This window comes from Salvelinus alpinus, chromosome 31 (genome assembly GCF_045679555.1).
Source record: "Salvelinus alpinus chromosome 31, SLU_Salpinus.1, whole genome shotgun sequence".
NCBI lineage: Eukaryota > Metazoa > Chordata > Actinopteri > Salmoniformes > Salmonidae > Salvelinus > Salvelinus alpinus.
In genome coordinates this window covers 32,737,372-32,762,512 of record NC_092116.1, presented here as the reverse complement: position 1 = coordinate 32,762,512, position 25,141 = coordinate 32,737,372, and the positions used below count along the sequence as shown (strand labels likewise).

Sequence of the window (25,141 nt, the reverse complement as noted above, 5' to 3'; positions counted from 1 at the left end):
TAGTGTATTATTGTAACATAGTGGACCATATAGCCCATCTATACTGTATTATTGTAACATAGTGGACCATATAGCCCATCTATAGTGTATTATTGTAACATAGTGGACCATATAGCCCATCTATAGTGTATTATTGTAACATAGTGGACCATATAGCCCATCTATAGTGTATTATTGTAACATAGTGGACCATATAGCCCATCTATACTGTATTATTGTAACATAGTGGACCATATAGCCCATCTATAGTGTATTATTGTAACATAGTGGACCATATAACCCATCTATAGTGTATTATTGTAACATAGTGGACCATATAGCCCATCTATAGTGTATTATTGTAACATAGTGGACCATATAGCCCATCTATAGTGTATTATTGTAACATAGTGGACCATATAGCCCATCTATAGTGTATTATTGTAACATAGTGTCCCATATAGCCCATCTATACTGTATTATTGTAACATAGTGGACCATATAGCCCATATATACTGTATTATTGTAACATAGTGGACCATATAGCCCATCTATAGTGTATTATTGTAACATAGTGGACCATATAGCCCATCTATAGTGTATTATTGTAACATAGTGGACCATATAGCCCATCTATAGTGTATTATTGTAACATAGTGGACCATATAGCCCATATATGGTGTAACATAGTGGACCATATAGTCCATCTATAGTGTATTATTGTAACATAGTGGACCATATAGCCCATATATGGTGTAACATAGTGGACCATATAGCCCATCTATAGTGTATTATTGTAACATAGTGGACCATATAGCCCATCTATAGTGTATTATTGTAACATAGTGGACCATATAGCCCATATATGGTGTAACATAGTGGACCATATAGCCCATCTATAGTGTATTATTGTAACATAGTGGACCATATAGCCCATCTATAGTGTATTATTGTAACATAGTGGACCATATAGCCCATCTATAGTGTATTATTGTAACATAGTGGACCATATAGCCCATCTATAGTGTATTATTGTAACATAGTGGACCATATAGCCCATATATGGTGTAACATAGTGGACCATATAGCCCATCTATAGTGTATTATTGTAACATAGTGGACCATATAGCCCATATATGGTGTAACATAGTGGACCATATAGCCCATCTATGGTGTATTATTGTAACATAGTGGACCATATAGCCCATCTATAGTGTATTATTGTAACATAGTGGACCATATAGACCATCTATAGTGTATTATTGTAACATAGTGGACCATATAGCCCATCTATAGTGTATTATTGTAACATAGTGGATCATATAGCCCATCTATAGTGTATTATTGTAACATAGTGGAGCATATAGCCCATCTATAGTGTATTATTGTACCATAGTGGACCATATAGCCCATCTATAGTGTATTATTGTAACATAGTGGACCATATAGCCCATCCATAGTGTATTATTGTAACATAGTGGATCATATAGCCCATCTATAGTGTATTATTGTAACATAGTGGACCATATAGCCCATCTATAGTGTATTTTTGTATCATAGTGGACCATATAGCCCATCTATAGTGTATTATTGTAACATAGTGGATCATATAGCCCATCTATAGTGTATTATTGTAACATAGTGGAGCATATAGCCCATCTATAGTGTATTATTGTACCATAGTGGACCATATAGCCCATCTATAGTGTAACATAGTGGACCATATAGCCCATCTATAGTGTATTATTGTACCATAGTGGACCATATAGTCCATCTATAGTGTATTATTGTAACATAGTGGACCATATAGCCCATCTATAGTGTATTATTGTACCATAGTGGACCATATAGTCCATCTATAGTGTATTATTGTAACATAGTGGACCATATAGCCCATCTATAGTGTATTATTGTAACATAGTGGACCATATAGCCCATTTATAGTGTATTATTGTAACATAGTGGAGCATATAGCCCATCTATAGTGTATTATTGTACCATAGTGGACCATATAGTCCATCTATAGTGTATTATTGTAACATAGTGGACCAAATTAGCCCATCTATAGTGTATTATTGTACCATAGTGGACCATATAGTCCATCTATAGTGTATTATTGTAACATAGTGGACCATATAGCCCATCTATAGTGTATTATTGTACCATAGTGGAGCATATAGCCCATCTATAGTGTATTATTGTAACATAGTGGACCATATAGCCCATCTATAGTGTATTATTGTAACATAGTGGACCATATAGCCCATTTATAGTGTATTATTGTAACATAGTGGAGCATATAGCCCATCTATAGTGTATTATTGTAACATAGTGGAGCATATAGCCCATCTATAGTGTATTATTGTAACATAGTGGACCATATAGCCCATCTATAGTGTATTATTGTAACATAGTGGACCATATAGCCCATCTATAGTGTATTATTGTAACATAGTGGACCATATAGCCCATCTATAGTGTATTATTGTAACATAGTGGAGCATATAGCCCATCTATAGTGTATTATTGTAACATAGTGGACCATATAGCCCATCTATAGTGTATTATTGTAACATAGTGGACCATATAGCCCATCTATGGTGTAACATAGTGGAGCATATAGCCCATCTATGGTGTAACATAGTGGAGCATATAGCCCATCTATAGTGTATTATTGTAACATAGTGGACCATATAGCCCATCTATAGTGTATTATTGTAACATAGTGGACCATATAGCCCATCTATAGGGTATTATTGTAACATAGTGGACCATATAGCCCATCTATAGTGTATTATTGTAACATAGTGGACCATATAGCCCATCTATAGTGTATTATTGTAACATAGTGGACCATATAGCCCATCTATACTGTATTATTGTAACATAGTGGACCATATAGCCCATCTATAGTGTATTATTGTAACATAGTGGACCATATAGCCCATCTATGGTGTATTATTGTAACATAGTGGACCATATAGCCCATCTATAGTGTATTATTGTAACACAGTGGACCATATAGCCCATCTATAGTGTATTATTGTAACACAGTGGACCATATAGCCCATCTATAGTGTATTATTGTAACATAGTGGAGCATATAGCCTATCTATGGTGTATTATTGTAACATAGTGGACCATATAGCCCATCTATAGTGTATTATTGTAACATAGTGGACCATATAGCCTATCTATGGTGTATTATTGTAACATAGTGGACCATATAGCCCATCTATAGTGTATTATTGTACCATAGTGGACCATATAGCCCATCTATAGTTATTGTTAATAGAACAGATGCAGCATAGAGGAAACACAGAGTAACAGTAGAGTCACATAGAGGCTAGAAAAGGTCCAGAAGCCTGGGGTTGGTCCATCTGCATTTACCCCATTGGACACTTCCTGATTGGTATCATTAATACATTATTATAAATAATGACTACTTATTATTCACTCTAAAATTTGACTTTTTTCATTTATATTATAAAATATGGTCATTTCCCGTTCTCTCTATTGTGTAGTGATGGTCATTCAGTCTTCTCTGAGCCGGATCATTTGTCTCCGTTCACCTAAAAGAGACGTTCATTCGGCTCCCAAACAGCTGTTCGTTCAGTATGGATTAGAAATGGAAAAACCATGACAAAATAGTGCATACAAACTCTACAATGGCTACCTACCATCATGTCAGATGGTGAAATATAAGTTTAAATAGATTTTTTACCTGACCAAATTATTAGATGGCCTGCAACAAAAAACATGGACTGAAATAGCTGGTCCTTTCACTATAGGATGTGCATTGCAACATAAACATTTACACACGGAAAGAAAATGCGTGGACCAGAATACCATCAGAAAATTTAAAATAAATAAATCACACAAATCATTGAACCAAATGAACCTTTCAATCACATTTTATTTCACCTTTATTTTGAGTCATGCTGAGGTCTCTTTTCCAGGTGAGCCCTGTATACAATAAACACATGAAACCTTCAAATAGACATAATTATACACTACAATACATGAAAAGCTAAATACAATCATATGAAACAGACAGGCGTCATTAAAAAACGCTCCAGAATGGCTCAGTGGTCTAAGACACTGCATCTCAGTACAAGAGGTGCCAATGCAGTACCTGGTTTGAATCCATAGCCCATCTATAGTGTATTATTGTAACATAGTGGACCATATAGCCCATCTATGGTGTATTATTTTAACATAGTGGACCATATAGCCCATCTATAGTGTATTATTGTAACATAGTGGACCATATAGCCCATCTATAGGGTATTATTGTAACATAGTGGACCATATAGCCCATCTATGGTGTAACATAGTGGAGCATATAGCCCATCTATGGTGTAACATAGTGGAGCATATAGCCCATCTATAGTGTATTATTGTAACATAGTGGACCATATAGCCCATCTATAGTGTATTATTGTAACATAGTGGACCATATAGCCCATCTATAGGGTATTATTGTAACATAGTGGACCATATAGCCCATCTATAGTGTATTATTGTAACATAGTGGACCATATAGCCCATCTATAGTGTATTATTGTAACATAGTGGACCATATAGCCCATCTATACTGTATTATTGTAACATAGTGGACCATATAGCCCATCTATAGTGTATTATTGTAACATAGTGGACCATATAGCCCATCTATGGTGTATTATTGTAACATAGTGGACCATATAGCCCATCTATAGTGTATTATTGTAACACAGTGGACCATATAGCCCATCTATAGTGTATTATTGTAACACAGTGGACCATATAGCCCATCTATAGTGTATTATTGTAACATAGTGGAGCATATAGCCTATCTATGGTGTATTATTGTAACATAGTGGACCATATAGCCCATCTATAGTGTATTATTGTAACATAGTGGACCATATAGCCTATCTATGGTGTATTATTGTAACATAGTGGACCATATAGCCCATCTATAGTGTATTATTGTACCATAGTGGACCATATAGCCCATCTATAGTTATTGTTAATAGAACAGATGCAGCATAGAGGAAACACAGAGTAACAGTAGAGTCACATAGAGGCTAGAAAAGGTCCAGAAGCCTGGGGTTGGTCCATCTGCATTTACCCCATTGGACACTTCCTGATTGGTATCATTAATACATTATTATAAATAATGACTACTTATTATTCACTCTAAAATTTGACTTTTTTCATTTATATTATAAAATATGGTCATTTCCCGTTCTCTCTATTGTGTAGTGATGGTCATTCAGTCTTCTCTGAGCCGGATCATTTGTCTCCGTTCACCTAAAAGAGACGTTCATTCGGCTCCCAAACAGCTGTTCGTTCAGTATGGATTAGAAATGGAAAAACCATGACAAAATAGTGCATACAAACTCTACAATGGCTACCTACCATCATGTCAGATGGTGAAATATAAGTTTAAATAGATTTTTTACCTGACCAAATTATTAGATGGCCTGCAACAAAAAACATGGACTGAAATAGCTGGTCCTTTCACTATAGGATGTGCATTGCAACATAAACATTTACACACGGAAAGAAAATGCGTGGACCAGAATACCATCAGAAAATTTAAAATAAATAAATCACACAAATCATTGAACCAAATGAACCTTTCAATCACATTTTATTTCACCTTTATTTTGAGTCATGCTGAGGTCTCTTTTCCAGGTGAGCCCTGTATACAATAAACACATGAAACCTTCAAATAGACATAATTATACACTACAATACATGAAAAGCTAAATACAATCATATGAAACAGACAGGCGTCATTAAAAAACGCTCCAGAATGGCTCAGTGGTCTAAGACACTGCATCTCAGTACAAGAGGTGCCAATGCAGTACCTGGTTTGAATCCATAGCCCATCTATAGTGTATTATTGTAACATAGTGGACCATATAGCCCATCTATGGTGTATTATTTTAACATAGTGGACCATATAGCCCATCTATGGTCTATTATTGTAACATAGTGGACCATATAGCTCATCTATGGTGTAACATAGTGGACCATATAGCTCATCTATGGTGTATTACTGTAACATAGTGGACCATATAGCCCATCTATGGTGTATTATTGTAACATAGTGGACCATATAGCCCATCTATGGTGTATTATTGTAACATAGTGGACCATATAGCCCATCTATGGTCTATTATTGTAACATAGTGGACCATATAGCTCATCTATGGTGTAACATAGTGGACCATATAGCTCATCTATGGTGTATTACTGTAACATAGTGGACCATATAGCCCATCTATGGTGTATTATTGTAACATAGTGGACCATATAGCCCATCTATGGTCTATTATTGTAACATAGTGGACCATATAGCTCATCTATGGTGTAACATAGTGGACCATATAGCTCATCTATGGTGTATTACTGTAACATAGTGGACCATATAGCCCATCTATGGTGTATTATTGTAACATAGTGGACCATATAGCCCATCTATAGTGTATTATTGTAACATAATGGACCATATAGCCCATCTATGGTGTAACATAGTGGACCATATAGCCCATCTATAGTGTATTATTGTAACATAATGGACCATATAGCCCATCTATAGTGTATTATTGTAACATAGTGGAGCATATAGCCCATCTATAGTGTATTATTGTAACATAGTGGACCATATAGCCCATCTATGGTGTATTACTGTAACACAGTGGACCATATAGCCCATCTACAGTTATTGTTAATAGAACCTCTGATTGACTATAGACGGGCTTTATGATTCACTATCAGATGTTCTATGAACAATAACCATTATAATCTGTAACTGATGCAGCATAGTGGCTAGAAAAGGTCCAGAAGCCTGGGGTTGGTCCATCTGCATTTACCCCATTGGACACTTCCTGATTGGTATTATTAATACATGATAAATAATGACTACATCCTGCCGTGCTTGGGAGTCCCATAGGGCGGCGCACAATTGGCCCACCATCGTCCACGTTTGGCCGGGGTAGGCCGTCATTGTAAATAAGAATTTGTTCTTAGCGGTCTTGCCTAGTTAAATAAAGGTTAAAATTTAAAAAACAATCAAATGACCTCGAGGCACCAATTCCTCAAATCTTAAAGTGGATTGTTGAACATTCCAAACGTAAAGAAACCAAAGGCTGATTTACCTAAACCTCTAGACCCCAAAGGAAATATATAAAACAGTGTCATACTTGAGTAAAAGTAAAGATACCTCCATAGAAAATTACTCAACTAAAAGTCACCCAGTAAAATACTACTTGAGTAAAAGTATTTGGTTTTAAATATACTTTAAGTATCAAAGGTAAAATTAAGAATGTAACGAGAATGTGACTTTTGGGTGTCAGGGAAAATGTACGGAGTAAAAAGTACATTATTTTCTTTAGGAATGTAGTGGAGTAAAAGTTGTCAAATATAAATAGTAATATAAACATAAACAGTACAGAAACCCCCCAAAACTTACTACTGAATGCTAATACATCAGAATGTAGTGGAGTAAAAGTTGTCAAATATAAATAGTACAGAAACCCCAAAAAGCTAGGCGCCCGTATGCTAATACATCCAGTGTTTATATGCCAGTAATTCATGTATGGGTACTATCCATACTGCATATCCTGTTTATCCCCTTGGCATAGTTCTGGGTACAGTACAGTTTTCAGGCCTTCCATTGTTGGTTGTGTCTAAGATGGCTACCAGGTGATAAATCTTACACAACCAGTATGGCCGATCGGTGATGTCATTACACCCGGTCACTTCCTCATACGAACCTCTACCAAGATGTCTGTCTGTTTACATATTAGCATTGTTAGCCACACAGCATGCTAACTCGCTACAACTAATGGTGCTGGTTTTATTATTGCTATATATTCAGCCTGCTAGCCTAGCGTGCTAAGCTATTACCTTTGCTAGCTGTATATATTGTGTGCTATGTTTATCATATAAGCCCATTGCGAACACCTTACTACATTGAGCCATGATTACATGGACCTCTATTCCATATCAGGTAACTCACGCAAGCAGTGAAATGTGATTGAAAAAACGGATAAAAATACACCTTATGGAACAGCGGGCCATGTGAAGAGAGACATACACACACACGCTAGCACTCTACACACGTACATTGTAATATTTTGTATGGTGGTATTGTACAGTGCATTCTTTGGTACCCTTTACCTGGCTCTGTAAATAAGTTATTTCAGGTTTTATTTTTAATCAATTTGCTAAAGATTCTAAAAACCTGTTTTCGCTTTGTTATCATGGGGTATTGTGATGTCATTATGGGGTATTGTGATGTCATTATGGGGTATTGTGTCTAGATTGATGAGGATTTTATTTAATCCATTTTAGAATACGTCTGTAAAGTAACAAAATGTGGATAAAGGGAAGGGGTGTGAATACTTTCCGAAGGCACTGTATACCTAAACCAGCACCTCTATCAGAGTCCCCCACCAGTTGATTTTCAAAACGACATCTCCGGAAATCCGTTGCAGTGACAAGGAAATCTCTAGGGAGTGTTTTCACCATCTTTTCATGGGGACTCAAACGCTACAGACCCGCCGCCCTCACGTCTCCTGTGATGGTCCCCGCCGAGAGGTTAAAAATCATTACTCTCTAACCCAGTCAGTGGAGGCTGGTGGGAGGAGATATAGGAGGACAGGCTCATTGTAATGGCTGGAACAGAATCACTGGGACGGAGTGAAACATGTGGTTTCCATATGGGTGATGCGTTTGATACCATTCCATTGTTTCCCAAAACAAAACGATGTACCCCTTTGGGTCCCCAGGACCAAGATTGAGAAACCCTGTAACCCTCACCAACTCAGCCTCCAGATTACTGGCCCAGTTAGAGGATAGAGCACCTATTTGGCACAGTGAGAGGTCATTATGACCACAGAGACAAATCTTAGTACCTGAGAAGAGCCTGATAAGTCTGTCCCTACAGCAACTCCCTACGTGTGACCTGTGTCGCGACCCCGGCAATACAGAAGTCTCTCACCAACTCAGCCAGGCATTGATTGCTTCTGTATGCAATAGCTGGTCCTTTCACTATATGATGTGCATTGTCCCTGTCAAATAAATCAGCACAGACTACGTAAACTACACCAAAGATAACTGATAGAAAAAACTAATGCTGATGACATAGTGCTATATATGGAGCGGCGGGTAGACTAGTGGTTAAGAGCGTTGGGCCAGTAACCAATGTCGCTTGTTCAAATCCCTGAACCAACAAGATGTAAAATCTGCCGATGTGCCCTTGAGCAAGGCACTTCACCCTAATTGTTCCTGTAAGTTGCTCTGGATAAGAGCGTCTGCTAAATGATTAAAATGTAAATATAGCCATGCATATTCCTATATAGTCAAAGTTAAGGTCCTTGTAAGTTCAGGATAGTGGGTTTGATTCCTGGGACCATCCAAACATGTCTGTTAAATGGCAGATAATACTATTATTATAGATCATTTCACATTTAAACCGATGACAGACCGGGTTCACTGGCCTCATCTTCCTCATTCTTCGTCGTCTCCTTGTTCTTCTTCATTCCTTCTTCGTTCCTGTTTAAACGGGATGAGAGACAGGATTAGAACAGAACTGTCTAATAGCACCTCACATGAACACAGTCAACTAATAAACATTTAAAAACTAAACACTAACTAGTTTCATCTAGGAGTATAATATGGTTGACATCACTGGACTGGTGGAAGCTACTATGTAGTCAAGTCCTCTGTGTCACCTATTGACCGTGTAGACCAGTGGTCCCCTATTGACCGTGTAGACCAGTGGTCCCCTATTGACCGTGTAGACCAGTGGTCCCCTATTGACCCGTGGTCCCCTATTGACCGTGTAAACCAGTGGTCCCCTATTGACCAGCGGTCCCCTATTGACCGTGTAGACCAGTGGTCCCCTATTGACCAGTGGTCCCCTATTGACCGTGTAGACCAGTGGTCCCCTATTGACCGTGTAGACCAGTGGTCCCCTATTGACCGTGTAGACCAGTGGTCCCCTATTGACCGTGTAGACCAGTGGTCCCCTATTGACCGTGTAGACCAGTGGTCCCCTATTGACCCGTGGTCCCCTATTGACCGTGTAAACCAGTGGTCCCCTATTGACCAGCGGTCCCCTATTGACCGTGTAGACCAGTGGTCCCCTATTGACCAGTGGTCCCCTATTGACCGTGTAGACCAGTGGTCCCCTATTGACCAGTGGTCCCCTATTGATCGTGTAGACCAGCGGTCCCCTATTGACCGTGTAGACCAGTGGTCCCCTATTGACCGTGTAGACCAGTGGTCCCCTATTGACCGTGTAGACCAGTGGTCCCCTATTGACCGTGTAGACCAGTGGTCCCCTATTGACCGTGTAGACCAGTGGTCCCCTATTGACCGTGTAGACCAGTGGTCCCCTATTGACCGTGTAGACCAGTGGTCCCCTATTGACCAGTGGTCCCCTATTGACCGTGTAGACCAGTGGTCCCCTATTGACCGTGTAGACCAGTGGTCCCCTATTGACCGTGTAGACCAGTGGTCCCCTATTGACCGTGTAGACCAGTGGTCCCCTATTGACCGTGTAGACCAGTGGTCCCCTATTGACCGTGTAGACCAGTGGTCCCCTATTGACCGTGTAGACCAGTGGTCCCCTATTGACCGTGTAGACCAGTGGTCCTCTATTGACCGTGTAGACCCGCGGTCCCCTATTGACCGTGTAGACCAGTGGTCCCCTATTGACCGTGTAGACCAGTGGTCCCCTATTGACCAGGTAGACCAGTGGTCCCCTATTGACCGTGTAGACCAGCGGTCCCCTATTGACCGTGTAGACCAGCGGTCCCCTATTGACCGTGTAGACCAGCAGTCCCCTATTGACCGTGTAGACCAGTGGTCCCCTATTGACCGTGTAGACCAGTGGTCCCCTATTGACCAGTGGTCCCCTATTGACCGTGTAGACCAGTGGTCCCCTATTGACCAGCGGTCCCCTATTGACCGTGTAGACCAGTGGTCCCCTATTGACCGTGTAGACCAGTGGTCCCCTATTGACCAGTGTAGACCAGTGGTCCCCTATTGACCAGCGGTCCCCTATTGACCGTGTAGACCAGTGGTCCCCTATTGACCAGTGGTCCCCTATTGATCGTGTAGACCAGCGGTCCCCTATTGACCGTGTAGACCAGTGGTCCCCTATTGACCGTGTAGACCAGTGGTCCCCTATTGACCGTGTAGACCAGTGGTCCCCTATTGACCGTGTAGACCAGTGGTCCCCTATTGACCGTGTAGACCAGCGGTCCCCTATTGACCGTGTAGACCAGTGGTCCCCTATTGACCGTGTAGACCAGTGGTCCCCTATTGACCGTGTAGACCGGCGGTCCCCTATTGACCGTGTAGACCAGCGGTCCCCTATTGACCGTGTAGACCAGCGGTCCCCTATTGACCGTGTAGACCAGTGGTCCCCTATTGACCGTGTAGACCAGCGGTCCCCTATTGACCGTGTAGACCAGCGGTCCCCTATTGACCAGTGTAGACCAGTGGTCCCCTATTGACCAGTGGTCCCCTATTGACCGTGTAGACCAGTGGTCCCCTATTGACCGTGTAGACCAGTGGTCCCCTATTGACCGTGTAGACCAGTGGTCCCCTATTGACCAGTGGTCCCCTATTGACCGTGTAGACCAGTGGTCCCCTATTGACCGTGTAGACCAGTGGTCCCCTATTGACCGTGTAGACCAGTGGTCCCCTATTGACCGTGTAGACCAGTGGTCCCCTATTGACCGTGTAGACCAGTGGTCCCCTATTGACCGTGTAGACCAGTGGTCCCCTATTGACCGTGTAGACCAGTGGTCCCCTATTGACCGTGTAGACCAGTGGTCCTCTATTGACCGTGTAGACCAGTGGTCCCCTATTGACCGTGTAGACCAGCGGTCCCCTATTGGCCGTGTAGACCAGCGGTCCCCTATTGACCAGTGGTCCCCTATTGACCGTGTAGACCAGTGGTCCCCTATTGACCGTGTAGACCAGTGGTCCCCTATTGACCAGTGGTCCCCTATTGACCGTGTAGACCAGTGGTCCCCTATTGACCAGTGGTCCCCTATTGACCGTGTAGACCAGACCAGCGGTCCCCTATTGACCGTGTAGACCAGTGGTCCCCTATTGACCGTGTAGACCAGTGGTCCCCTATTGACCGTGTAGACCAGCGGTCCCCTATTGACCGTGTAGACCAGCGGTCCCCTATTGACCGTGTAGACCAGCGGTCCCCTATTGACCGTGTAGACCCGCGGTCCCCTATTGACCGTGTAGACCAGCGGTCCCCTATTGGCCGTGTAGACCAGCGGTCCCCTATTGACCGTGTAGACCAGTGGTCCCCTATTGACCAGTGGTCCCCTATTGACCGTGTAGACCCGCGGTCCCCTATTGACCGTGTAGACCAGTGGTCACCTATTGACCGTGTAGACCAGTGGTCCCCTATTGACCGTGTAGACCAGTGGTCCCCTATTGACCGTGTAGACCAGTAGTCACCAACCTTCTGTCAACATCACTACCACTCAGATTCTCTTTTAAACAGGACTTCAAAAACAGAAGCCTACTCAACATTAACCTAATAAAAACAGTTCTGTAGCGATGATGTTTGTGCAGTAGGATATAGACCCAAAACAGTATCACTGCATATTGGATAAGCTTGAATTTCCCTGCCAATGTTGTTCTTCTCAGACCACTTAAATTATATTTTAAAATATTAGGTATATGATCACAGTGGTAATATATAGTGTGTATTACTTGAGGCACAGCTGAGTGAGCATAATAATTAGCTTACTTTTATTTTACTGGTGTCCTGCATCTGATGGTCAGTCTGAAGGGAGAGAGACCAGATGTGAGGCTGCCTGTCACCCGATTCACCGTCCCTCCGGTCTCTCTCCCTCCGCTGAGAAAAGGAGACAGTCTTCCAGCTGATGGAGAAACTCGAGTCACACTGCATTATTTCTGCCTGATGCACCAGTTCATGTTGTTTCTCCTGTCCCCAGAGAAAGTCAAATCTTCCTCCATATTAAAAAGACAAGCCGCTAATAATAACAAACGTAAGTTTATGGAAACACTTTGCTGTACTCATTCATTACAGCTGCAGTGCCGGTTGTATTCATTCATTACAGCTGCAGTGCCGGTTGTACTCATTCATTACTGCTGCAGTGCCAGTTGTACTCATTCATTACAGCTGCAGTGCCAGTTGTACTCATTCATTACAGCTGCAGTGCTGGTTGTATTCATTCATTACAGCTGCAGTGCCAGTTGTACTCATTCATTACAGCTGCAGTGCTGGTTGTACTCATTCATTACAGCTGCACTGCTGGTTGTATTCATTCATTACAGCTGCAGTGCCAGTTGTACTCATTCATTACAGCTGCAGTGCTGGTTGTATTCATTCATTACAGCTGCAGTGCCAGTTGTACTCATTCATTACAGCTGCAGTGCTGGTTGTACTCATTCATTACAGCTGCAGTGCCAGTTGTACTCATTCATTACAGCTGCAGTGCCAGTTGTACTCATTCATTACAGCTACAGTGCCGGTTGTACTCATTCATTACAGCTGCAGTGCCGGTTGTACTCATTCATTACAGCTGCAGTGCTGGTTGTATTCATTCATTACAGCTGCAGTGCCAGTTGTACTCATTCATTACAGTTGCAGTGCTGGTTGTACTCATTCATTACAGCTGCAGTGCCAGTTGTACTCATTCATTACAGCTACAGTGCCGGTTGTAGTCATTCATTACAGTTGCAGTGCTGGTTGTACTCATTCATTACAGCTACACTGCTGGTTGTACTCATTCATTACAGCTGCAGTGCTGGTTGTATTCATTCATTACAGCTGCAGTGCCAGTTGTACTCATTCATTACAGCTGCAGTGCTGGTTGTATTCATTCATTACAGCTGCAGTGCCAGTTGTACTCATTCATTACAGCTGCAGTGCTGGTTGTATTCATTCATTACAGCTGCAGTGCCAGTTGTACTCATTCATTACAGCTGCAGTGCTGGTTGTACTCATTCATTACAGCTGCAGTGCCAGTTGTACTCATTCATTACAGCTGCAGTGCCAGTTGTACTCATTCATTACAGCTGCAGTGCTGGTTGTATTCATTCATTACAGCTGCAGTGCCGGTTGTACTCATTCATTACAGCTGCAGTGCTGGTTGTACTCATTCATTACAGCTACAGTGCCAGTTGTACTCATTCATTACAGCTACACTGCTGGTTGTACTCATTCATTACAGCTGCAGTGCCAGTTGTACTCATTCATTACAGCTGCAGTGCCAGTTGTACTCATTCATTACAGCTGCAGTGCTGGTTGTATTCATTCATTACAGCTGCAGTGCCAGTTGTACTCATTCATTACAGCTGCAGTGCTGGTTGTACTCATTCATTACAGCTGCAGTGCCAGTTGTACTCATTCATTACAGCTGCAGTGCCAGTTGTACTCATTCATTACAGCTGCAGTGCTGGTTGTAGTCATTCATTACAGCTGCAGTGCTGGTTGTACTCATTCATTACAGCTACAGTGCCAGTTGTACTCATTCATTACAGCTGCAGTGCCAGTTGTACTCATTCATTACAGCTGCAGTGCTGGTTGTACTCATTCATTACAGCTGCAGTGCCAGTTGTACTCATTCATTACAGCTGCAGTGCTGGTTGTACTCATTCATTACAGCTACACTGCTGGTTGTACTCATTCATTACAGCTGCAGTGCCAGTTGTACTCATTCATTACAGCTGCAGTGCCAGTTGTACTCATTCATTACAGCTACACTGCTGGTTGTACTCATTCATTACAGCTGCAGTGCTGGTTGTACTCATTCATTACAGCTGCAGTGCCAGTTGTACTCATTCATTACAGTTGCAGTGCTGGTTGTACTCATTCATTACAGCTGCAGTGCCGGTTGTAGTCATTCATTACAGTTGCAGTGCTGGTTGTACTCATTCATTACAGCTGCAGTGCCAGTTGTACTCATTCATTACAGCTGCAGTGCCGGTTGTAGTCATTCATTACAGTTGCAGTGCCGGTTGTACTCATTCATTACAGCTGCAGTGCCAGTTGTACTCATTCATTACAGCTGCAGTGCTGGTTGTAGTCATTCATTACAGTTGCAGTGCCAGTTGTACTCATTCATTACAGCTGCAGTGCCAGTTGTACTCATTCATTACAGCTGCAGTGCCAGTTGTACTCATTCATTACAGCTACACTGCTGGTTGTACTCATTCATTACAGCTGCAGTGCTGGTTGTACTCATTCATTACAGCTGCAGTGCCAGTTGTACTCATTCATTACAGTTGCAGTGCTGGTTGTACTCATTCATTACAGCTGCAGTGCCGGTTGTAGTCATTCATTACAGTTGCAGTGCTGGTTGTACTCATTCATTACAGCTGCAGTGCCAGTTGTACTCATTCATTACAGCTGCAGTGCCGGTTGTAGTCATTCATTACAGTTGCAGTGCCGGTTGTACTCATTCATTACAGCTGCAGTGCCAGTTGTACTCATTCATTACAGCTGCAGTGCTGGTTGTAGTCATTCATTACAGTTGCAGTGCCAGTTGTACTCATTCATTACAGCTGCAGTGCCAGTTGTACTCATTCATTACAGCTGCAGTGCTGGTTGTAGTCATTCATTACAGCTGCAGTGCTGGTTGTACTCATTCATTACAGCTGCAGTGCCAGTTGTACTCATTCATTACAGTTGCAGTGCTGGTTGTACTCATTCATTACAGCTGCAGTGCTGGTTGTACTCATTCATTACAGCTACACTGCTGGTTGTACTCATTCATTACAGCTGCAGTGCTGGTTGTACTCATTCATTACAGCTGCAGTGCTGGTTGTACTCATTCATTACAGCTGCAGTGCTGGTTGTACTCATTCATTACAGCTGCAGTGCTGGTTGTACTCATTCATTACAGCTGCAGTGCCGGTTGTACTCATTCATTACAGCTGCAGTGCCGGTTGTAGTCATTCATTACAGCTGCAGTGCTGGTTGTAGTCATTCATTACAGTTGCAGTGCTGGTTGTAGTCATTCATTACAGCTACACTGCTGGTTGTACTCATTCATTACAGCTGCAGTGTTGGTTGTACTCATTCATTACAGCTGCAGTGCTGGTTGTACTCATTCATTACAGCTGCAGTGCTGGTTGTAGTCATTCATTACAGTTGCAGTGCCAGTTGTACTCATTCATTACAGCTGCAGTGCCAGTTGTACTCATTCATTACAGCTACAGTGCTGGTTGTACTCATTCATTACAGCTGCAGTGCCAGTTGTACTCATTCATTACAGTTGCAGTGCTGGTTGTACTCATTCATTACAACTGCAGTGCTGGTTGTACTCATTCATTACAGCTGCAGTGCTGGTTGTACTCATTCATTACAGCTGCAGTGCCAGTTGTACTCATTCATTACAGTTGCAGTGCTGGTTGTACTCATTCATTACAACTGCAGTGCTGGTTGTAGTCATTCATTACAGTTGCAGTGCTGGTTGTACTCATTCATTACAGCTACACTGCTGGTTGTACTCATTCATTACAGCTGCAGTGCTGGTTGTACTCATTCATTACAGCTGCAGTGCTGGTTGTACTCATTCATTACAGCTGCAGTGCTGGTTGTAGTCATTCATTACAGTTGCAGTGCTGGTTGTACTCATTCATTACAGCTGCAGTGCTGGTTGTAGTCATTCATTACAGTTGCAGTGCTGGTTGTACTCATTCATTACAGCTGCAGTGCCAGTTGTACTCATTCATTACAGCTGCAGTGCCAGTTGTACTCATTCATTACAGCTACACTGCTGGTTGTACTCATTCATTACAGCTGCAGTGCCAGTTGTACTCATTCATTACAGCTGCAGTGCCAGTTGTACTCATTCATTACAGCTACACTGCTGGTTGTACTCATTCATTACAGCTGCAGTGCTGGTTGTACTCATTCATTACAGCTGCAGTGCCAGTTGTACTCATTCATTACAGCTGCAGTGCTGGTTGTAGTCATTCATTACAGCTGCAGTGCTGGTTGTAGTCATTCATTACAGCTGCACTGCTGGTTGTACTCATTCATTACAGCTGCAGTGCTGGTTGTACTCATTCATTACAGCTGCAGTGCTGGTTGTAGTCATTCATTACAGCTGCACTGCTGGTTGTACTCATTCATTACAGCTGCAGTGCTGGTTGTACTCATTCATTACAGCTGCAGTGCCGGTTGTACTCATTCATTACAGCTGCAGTGCCGGTTGTACTCATTCATTACAGCTGCAGTGCTGGTTGTATTCATTCATTACAGCTGCAGTGCCGGTTGTACTCATTCATTACAGCTGCAGTGCCGGTTGTATTCATTCATTACAGCTGCAGTGCCGGTTGTACTCATTCATTACAGCTGCAGTGCTGGTTGTACTCATTCATTACAGCTGCAGTGCCGGTTGTACTCATTCATTACAGCTGCAGTGCTGGTTGTACTCATTCATTACAGCTGCAGTGCTGGTTGTACTCATTCATTACAGCTGCAGTGCTGGTTGTAGTCATTCATTACAGCTGCAGTGCCAGTTGTCCTCATTCATTACAGCTGCAGTGCCAGTTGTACTCATTCATTACAGCTGCAGTGCTGGTTGTAGTCATTCATTACAGCTGCAGTGCTGGTTGTAGTCATTCATTACAGCTGCAGTGTTGGTTGTACTCATTCATTACAGCTGCAGTGTTGGTTGTACTCATTCATTACAGCTGCAGTGCTGGTTGTAGTCATTCATTACAGCTGCAGTGCTGGTTGTACTCATTCATTACAGCTGCACTGCTGGTTGTACTCATTCATTACAGCTGCAGTGCCAGTTGTACTCATTCATTACAGCTGCAGTGCTGGTTGTATTCATTCATTACAGCTGCAGTGCCGGTTGTACTCATTCATTACAGCTGCAGTGCCAGTTGTACTCATTCATTACAGCTGCAGTGCCGGTTGTACTCATTCATTACAGCTGCAGTGCCAGTTGTACTCATTCATTACAGCTGCACTGCTGGTTGTATTCATTCATTACAGCTGCAGTGCCAGTTGTACTCATTCATTACAGCTGCAGTGCTGGTTGTACTCATTCATTACAGCTGCAGTGCCGGTTGTACTCATTCATTACAGCTGCAGTGCCGGTTGTACTCATTCATTACAGCTGCAGTGCCAGTTGTACTCATTCATTACAGCTGCAGAGCCGGTTGTACTCATTCATTACAGCTGCAGTGCCGGTTGTAGTCATTCATTACAGTTGCAGTGCTGGTTGTAGTCATTCATTACAGCTGCAGTGCCAGTTGTACTCATTCATTACAGCTGCAGTGCTGGTTGTAGTCATTCATTACAGCTGCAGTGCCAGTTGTACTCATTCATTACAGCTGCAGTGTTGGTTGTACTCATTCATTACAGCTGCAGTGCCGGTTGTACTCATTCATTACAGCTGCAGTGTTGGTTGTAGTCATTCATTACAGCTGCACTGCTGGTTGTACTCATTCATTACAGCTGCAGTGCTGGTTGTAGTCATTCATTACAGCTGCAGTGTTGGTTGTAGTCATTCATTACAGCTGCACTGCTGGTTGTACTCATTCATTACAGCTGCAGTGCCAGTTGTACTCATTCATTACAGCTGCAGTGCTGGTTGTACTCATTCATTACAGCTGCAGTGCTGGTTGTACTCATTCATTACAGCTGCAGTGCTGGTTGTACTCATTCATTACAGCTGCAGTGCTGGTTGTACTCATTCATTACAGCTGCAGTGCTGGTTGTACTCATTCATTACAGCTGCAGTGCCAGTTGTACTCATTCATTACAGCTACACTGCTGGTTGTACTCATTCATTACAGCTGCAGTGCCAGTTGTACTCATTCATTACAGCTACACTGCTGGTTGTACTCATTCATTACAGCTGCAGTGCCGGTTGTACTCATTCATTACAGCTACACTGCTGGTTGTACTCATTCATTACAGCTGCAGTGCTGGTTGTACTCATTCATTACAGCTGCAGTGCCAGTTGTACTCATTCATTACAGCTGCAGTGCCGGTTGTAGCGTGAGTGGAAGTAGGGAGAACATACATTTTATGTCTCATAAAAGTGTTGAACTAAGAGTTGACAGTGCTGAATAACAACCATTAGTTTACATACACTCAATTAGTATTTGGTAGCATTGCCTTTAAATTGTTTATCTTGGGTCAAACGTTTCGGGTAGCCTTCCACAATAAGTTGGGTGAATTTTGGCCCATTCCTCCTGACGGAGCTGGTGTAACTGAGTCAGGTTTGTAGGCCTCCTTGCTTGCACACGCTTTTTCAGTTCTGCCCACAAATTTTCTATAGGATTGAGGTCAGGGCTTTGTGATGGCCACTCCAAAACCTTGACTTTGTTGTCCTTAAGCCATTTTGCCACAACTTTGGAAGTATGCTTGGGGTCATTGTCCATTTGGAAGACCCATTTGCGACCAAGCTTTAACTTCCTGACTGATGTCTTGAGATGTTGCTTCAATATATCCACATCATTTTCCTTTCTCATGATGCCATTTATTCTTTGGCTTGCAAGCCTCCCCCTTTTTCCTCCAAACATAACGATGGTCATTATGGCCAAACGGTTCTATTTTTGTTTCATCAGACCAGAAGACATTTCTCCAAAAAGTACGATCTTTGTCCCCATGTGCAGTTACAAACCGTAGTCTGGCTTTTTTATGGCAGTTTTGGAGCAGTGGCTTCTTCCTTGCTGAGCGGCTTTTCAGGTTATGTCGTTATAGGACTCGTTTTACTGTGGAAATAGATACTTTTGTACCTGTTTCCTCCAGCATCTTCCCAAGGTCGTTTGCTGTTGTTCTGGGATTGATTTGCACTTTTCGCACCAAAGTCCGTTCATCTCTAGGAGACAGAACGCGTCTCCTTCCTGAGCGGGATGACGGCGGCGTGGTCCCATGGTGTTTATACTTGCATACTGTTGTTTGTACAGATGAACGTGGTACCTTCAGGCATTTGGAAATTGCTCCCAAGGATGAGCCAGACTTGGCTGATTTCTTTTGATTTTTCCCATGATGTCAAGCAAAGAGGCACATGAAGGCCTTGAAATACATCCACAGGTACACCTCCAATTGACTCACATGATGTCAATTAGCCTATCAGAAGCTTCTAAAGCCATGACATTTTCTGGAATTTTCCAAGCTGTTTAAAGGCACAGTCAACTTAGTGTATGTAAATTTCTGACCCACTGGAATTGTGATAGATTATTTCACTTATAATTCACTGTCTGTAAACAATTGTTGGAAAGATGACTTGTCATGCACAAAGTAAATGTCCTAACCGACTTGCCAAAACTATAGTTTGTTAACAAGACATTTGTGGAGTGGTTGAAAAAGTAGTTTTAATGACTCCAACCTAAGTGGCTGTAAACTTCCGACTTCAACTGTATGAAATGGTTCAAAATAGGAACACTTTTCCTTCCTGGTACCAGAGCTGCTGAATCAAATGCACCTACTGCAAACAGCACTAAACAAATTTAAAAAATAGGAATGCAAGGCTTCATCATTGGATGTTTTACAGAAATGTTTCGATCGACCGGTTGGTGACCACTGATGTAGACAGACATGACTTTCCTCTCTTTAGGTTGTTTAATATATTATAACTCCACCACATAACACTACCACACCAGGAAGTGTGACTAACCTTTCTGATGGTCAATATCCCTTTTTTTATCAACAGGTAGAGACCTCCAGTTACAGCTACAGCTTCAACAAGAACTGCAACAAGAACTGTCAGCCAGCAGGAATGACACGTCTTAGGAAACATTTGATCTGAAACACAGGATGTAGAATTATTACAATACCTAATGCTTATTACACATGAAATGACTTTTAAAACAGGACATTTTTTCCAGATCGTGCCTCCATTCAAATATCCAAAACAGACTCTCACCTGGAACGTGAACCTGTCTCTCCTTCATGTGTCTGATCTCCAACTGTTGAACCCGACAGGTGAAGGTGTTGTTGTCAGAGTTGGGGACGTTAACATGGCTTGTCACAGTGTAGCAGCCTTCACGGTCTCTGGATGTCTCTGTAGGTCCAGCAGCAGGGAGGACATGTCCATGAGCGTCCCACCACTCCATGACAGGCTCTGGGTAGCAGCCTTCAGCCTCACACCGCAGGACCACCTCATCGCCTTTGATTCCCTCAATGATGATAACTGGCCTAGAAGCAGCACCTATACAGATACACAGATATACCACGGCTTTCAGCCAATCAGCATTCAGGGCTGAAACCACCTAGTTTATAATGTTTATGATATCAGACCGTATACCACAGCTTTCAGCCAATCAGCATTCAGGGCTCAAACCACCTAGTTTATAATGTTTGGTATATCAGACTGTATACCACGGCTTTCAGCCAATCAGCATTCAGGGCTCAAACCACCTAGTTTATAATGTTTGGTATATCAGACTGTATACCACGGCTTTCAGCCAATCAGCATTCAGGGCTCAAACCACCTAGTTTATAATGTTTATGATATCAGACCGTATACCACGGCTTTCAGCCAATCAGCATTCAGGGCTGAAACCACCTAGTTTATAATGTTTGGTATATCAGACTGTATACCACGGGTATGACAAAACAATACTTTTTACTGTTCTGTTACCTTGGTAACCAGTTTACAATAGCAATAAGGCAACTCAGGGTTAGTGGTATATGGCCAATATACCACGGCTAATGGCTGTATCCAGGTTGTGTCGTGCATAAGAACAGCCCATAGCCGTGAAATATTGGCCATATACCACACCCCCCTCGGGCCTTATTGATTAAATATAACAAGGGTTTGTTGATATTCTTGGACCTTTAAATTAAAAGAGGAACTAACAATAGATCACAGCATTGTACAGGGACTTAGCTGGGGTCAAGGTCAGTATGTAGTCTAACCAATGTACAGTATGTAACTAATACTCATCATGCTATGGACTTGACATTGAACTCACCCTTGATTTGATGAGATCTGTCTCCTAAGGGGATTTGGGTGGTCAGCAGGTGTGTTGACTCACCAACAATGAGTTGAATGATGCTTTTCTGGTGGTCCAGCAGTGGAATGTAACAGGTGTAGTTTCCAGCATCAGACAGTTTCACTCTGGTCAACTTTAAACTAGCGTTGCCGTTCTCTAGTTCTTCTTTAAACAGTGACGTCCTTCCCCTGAAGACTGGATTCTGGAGCACCAGATCCTCCTTCTCATCTCTGTAAAGATGGACCTCTTTTGGTTTTAGGTCCGGTCTCTGCCACTCTACTGTCTGATGCACAGCACTGACGGTGCTTCTCAGGGTGCAAGGCAGGATGACATCATCACCAACTAAGGCCACAATGTGCTGAACTGTACCTGAAAGAAACAGATTACAGATTCATATACTTTGAGATAAAGCAAGATATACTTAGCAAAAAAAGAAACGTCCCTTTTTCAGGACGCTGTCTTTTAAAGATACATCGTAAATATCCAAATAACATCGCAGATCTTCATTGTAAAGGGTTTAAACACTGTTTCCCATGCTTGTTCAACGAACCATAAACAATTAATGAAACCTGTGGAACGGTCGTTAAGACACTAACAGCTTACAGACGGTAGGCAATTAGGGTCACAGTTATGAAAACTTGAGTAAGTTATGGGGCGTAGGTTTAACTACTTTTAATGAACATATACTTCAGCTAGAACACTCCATGTTTAGCCATGCAAGGTATTCTTTAACCATCACCAGCCTGCTGGGTAACGTAGTCTAAATGTTATTTACACATAACACACTCATTACAATGGGATGTTCTGGTGCTGCTCAGGCAGCTTAGGGTGCTGATTTAAGGACCTAGTAACTGAGGAATGTAACAGTTTTTCTGTTGTGTTTTGTATTGATTCATGTTTTATCTTACATTGTAATTGGTGTTGTATTGTTGTGATAGCTAGCAAACGTACTTACCTTCTGTGTCACTTGATGTTGATGATATACTAATGATGTACATTAAAAGTGAACACAACCCGCAGACCGAATAAGTCTTCATATTGTCCCGTTAAAGACAGAAGTCATGTAGAACTATAGGATCATGTCAATCTATCTGCGACACGATACAGTGACCTGAAACCTCTGATCTGTCTGCTGCAAACACACCCTCCAAATATCCCCCTCCTTGCTGAATAAAGTCGCATTGCGTCAAACTCGCCACCGTGTGTTTGCAGCAGTGACTGATCACCATCCAGCGGTCAGTACTGACTGGGAAGCGGTGTTTCACCGCGTGTTAGTAGTGTACACGAAGGGAGCCAATATTTGTACTGCTCTCTCACACACACACACACACACACACACACACACACACACACACCACCAGCCTGTCAAATCCAATCAACTTGTATTGGTCACATACACATGGTTAGCCTGTCAGGGTGGGTATAATGTGTGGAACGTTCCTATAGGAATCTGTTCCAAAAACGCTGTAAATAACAAGGTTGTATTGCGGCGCAATAAGATACCGGGCAGGAAGTGGCTTATGTATTTCCGTTTTTTTACTCACCACGTTTATTCCGAAACAAGTCTGTCTTCATTCTGGTATCCTCCACCGTCTCTCGTTCGTTGTTTTAGTTATTTTTTCCAGTGTGTCGGCATTCGGCAGGTGAACTCTACTGCGCCTCTATTAGGCTCTCTCTATGGTTAACATGTAACTTAACTAATGACTACTAGCTCCAATATTTTATTAACTAGGTGGCTTGTACACAACTGTTACCGATGACACGGTATATATCAGCCTACTCGTAATCCAGAAGCATACATTGTATTTTGCCAAGTTCTCTCTGTGTGAATTATGTTTCCCAAATATAGCAGGTAACTTGTGTCGATGTTGTTGAGTTCATCTTGCCCAGTAAAATAAATATTAAATAAATGAAACATTTTAAAATATGCTTTGGCCTAGTCTCTCCAGTCTACCAACTGGTCTCTGTAATAACTATTTAAAGCAGTCTGTCCTGACTCAGCTCAACAGTCTCCAGTCTACCAACTGGTCTCTGAAAACCTATTTAAAGCAGTCTGTCCTGACTCAGCTCAGCAGTCTCCAGTCTACCAACTGGTCTCTGAAAACCTACTGGTCTCTGTAACTTCATCTTTGTCTCTGTGGTGTACAGTCTTCAGGTGATGATGGGGGTATTGAATCATCTCTCTACTCTTCTCCTTCTCTCTCTCCTTCCTCCTGCTCTCTCTCATGTAGTGGAGAAGGTTCAGTGATGTTACAGACTGTGAGAAGTTCTTCCTGGGGGGGACCAATCCAATTCTCCCAGGTATTTTGGTTGGTGGGACAGTCCAGAACCAGGGCCAGAACCAGAACCGCTACAAGCCGATCTGCCAGAAGTTCAAAAACATCTACAGGTTTGCAACTCTCTACGACACGACCAACAGGATCCCTGTGTTCTCAGCCTACACCTTCACTGGTCCTCCTACGGGCAAGAGACCAAAACAAGCCTGGATGATCGAGCCTGGGGTAGGACTCATTTTTATTCATAACATGTGTACATCTACACCTTCACTCGGGTCGGATCGAGCGGTAAAAGAGCGGTCAACCCTACTCCACCCCCTGACCCCTGGAGGAATTATCTTGAAATAATTCCTTCCGTAGTGAGGAATCTTTACAAATCATTGATAAATAGTTTTGGAAGGTTCTTTGGATGATCTGGGTACAGATGCTCTCACCATATCAACAAACTATCATTACTGTTAGACTAATGATTATCAGGGTTATAATGGTAATGAGGGTTGTAATGGTAATGAGGGTTATAATGGTAATGAGGGTTGTAATGGTAATGAGGGTTGTAATGGTAATGAGGGTTATAATGGTAATGAGGGTTGTAATGGTAATGAGGGTTGTAATGGTATTGAGGGTTGTAATGGTATTGAGGGTTGTAATGGTATTGAGGGTTGTAATGGTAATGAGGGTTGTAATGGTAATGAGGGTTGTAATGGTAGTGAGGGTTGTAATGGTAATGAGGGTTGTAATGGTAGTGAGGGTTGTAATGGTAATGAGGGTTGTAATGGTTACATGTCAACATATATACTATATACTCTATTATTATATGTTCTGAATGTAATTATATCCCTGTTACCATAGAGATACTATTATATGTTCTGAATGTAATTCTATCACTGTTACCATAGAGATACTATTAT

The 25,141-nt window shown here is 42.2% G+C and overlaps 1 protein-coding gene and 1 long non-coding RNA gene across 5 annotated transcripts in view; one reads left to right on the top strand and one right to left on the bottom strand.

Moving 5' to 3' along the window:
- LOC139561207 (uncharacterized) overlaps positions 1 to 22,976 on the top strand; it is a 32,504-nt gene extending 9,528 nt beyond the window's left edge. The window contains exon 2 of the long non-coding RNA XR_011672086.1: positions 20,673 to 22,976. This is a non-coding gene — a long non-coding RNA (uncharacterized lncRNA). The remainder of the gene's footprint in view (positions 1 to 20,672) is intronic.
- On the bottom strand, positions 5,604 to 23,928 carry LOC139561206 (butyrophilin subfamily 1 member A1-like). 4 transcript variants are annotated; one of them, XM_071378162.1, is made up of 5 exons: positions 23,502 to 23,928; positions 21,937 to 22,326; positions 20,886 to 21,170; positions 20,637 to 20,764; positions 5,604 to 9,534 (listed from the first exon to the last, which is right to left on the bottom strand). In XM_071378162.1, the coding sequence occupies exons 1-5, from the start codon at positions 23,530 to 23,532 to the stop codon at positions 9,490 to 9,492; spliced, it is 879 nt and encodes a 292-aa protein (XP_071234263.1). In that variant the 5' UTR covers positions 23,533 to 23,928; the 3' UTR covers positions 5,604 to 9,489. The 4 variants fall into 4 exon arrangements, with proteins under 4 accessions (XP_071234263.1, XP_071234262.1, XP_071234264.1 ...); XM_071378161.1 differs by lacking the exon at positions 23,502 to 23,928 and adding an exon at positions 22,913 to 23,027; XM_071378163.1 differs by lacking the exon at positions 23,502 to 23,928 and adding an exon at positions 22,913 to 23,027 and having other exon boundaries at positions 22,000 to 22,326.
- Between the last annotated feature and the right edge of the window lie 1,213 nt (positions 23,929 to 25,141).

Coding starts and splice junctions, on each gene's coding strand:
- LOC139561206 (XM_071378161.1), bottom strand. CDS start 22,994: ATGAAGACTTATTCGGTCTGCGGGTTGTGTTCACTTTTAATGTACATC. Junction 22,327..22,912: donor AACATCAAGTGACACAGAAG/GTAAGTACGTTT, acceptor TGTTTCTTTCAG/GTACAGTTCAGCACATTGTG. Junction 21,171..21,936: donor CAGATCTCATCAAATCAAGG/GTGAGTTCAATG, acceptor GTATCTGTATAG/GTGCTGCTTCTAGGCCAGTT.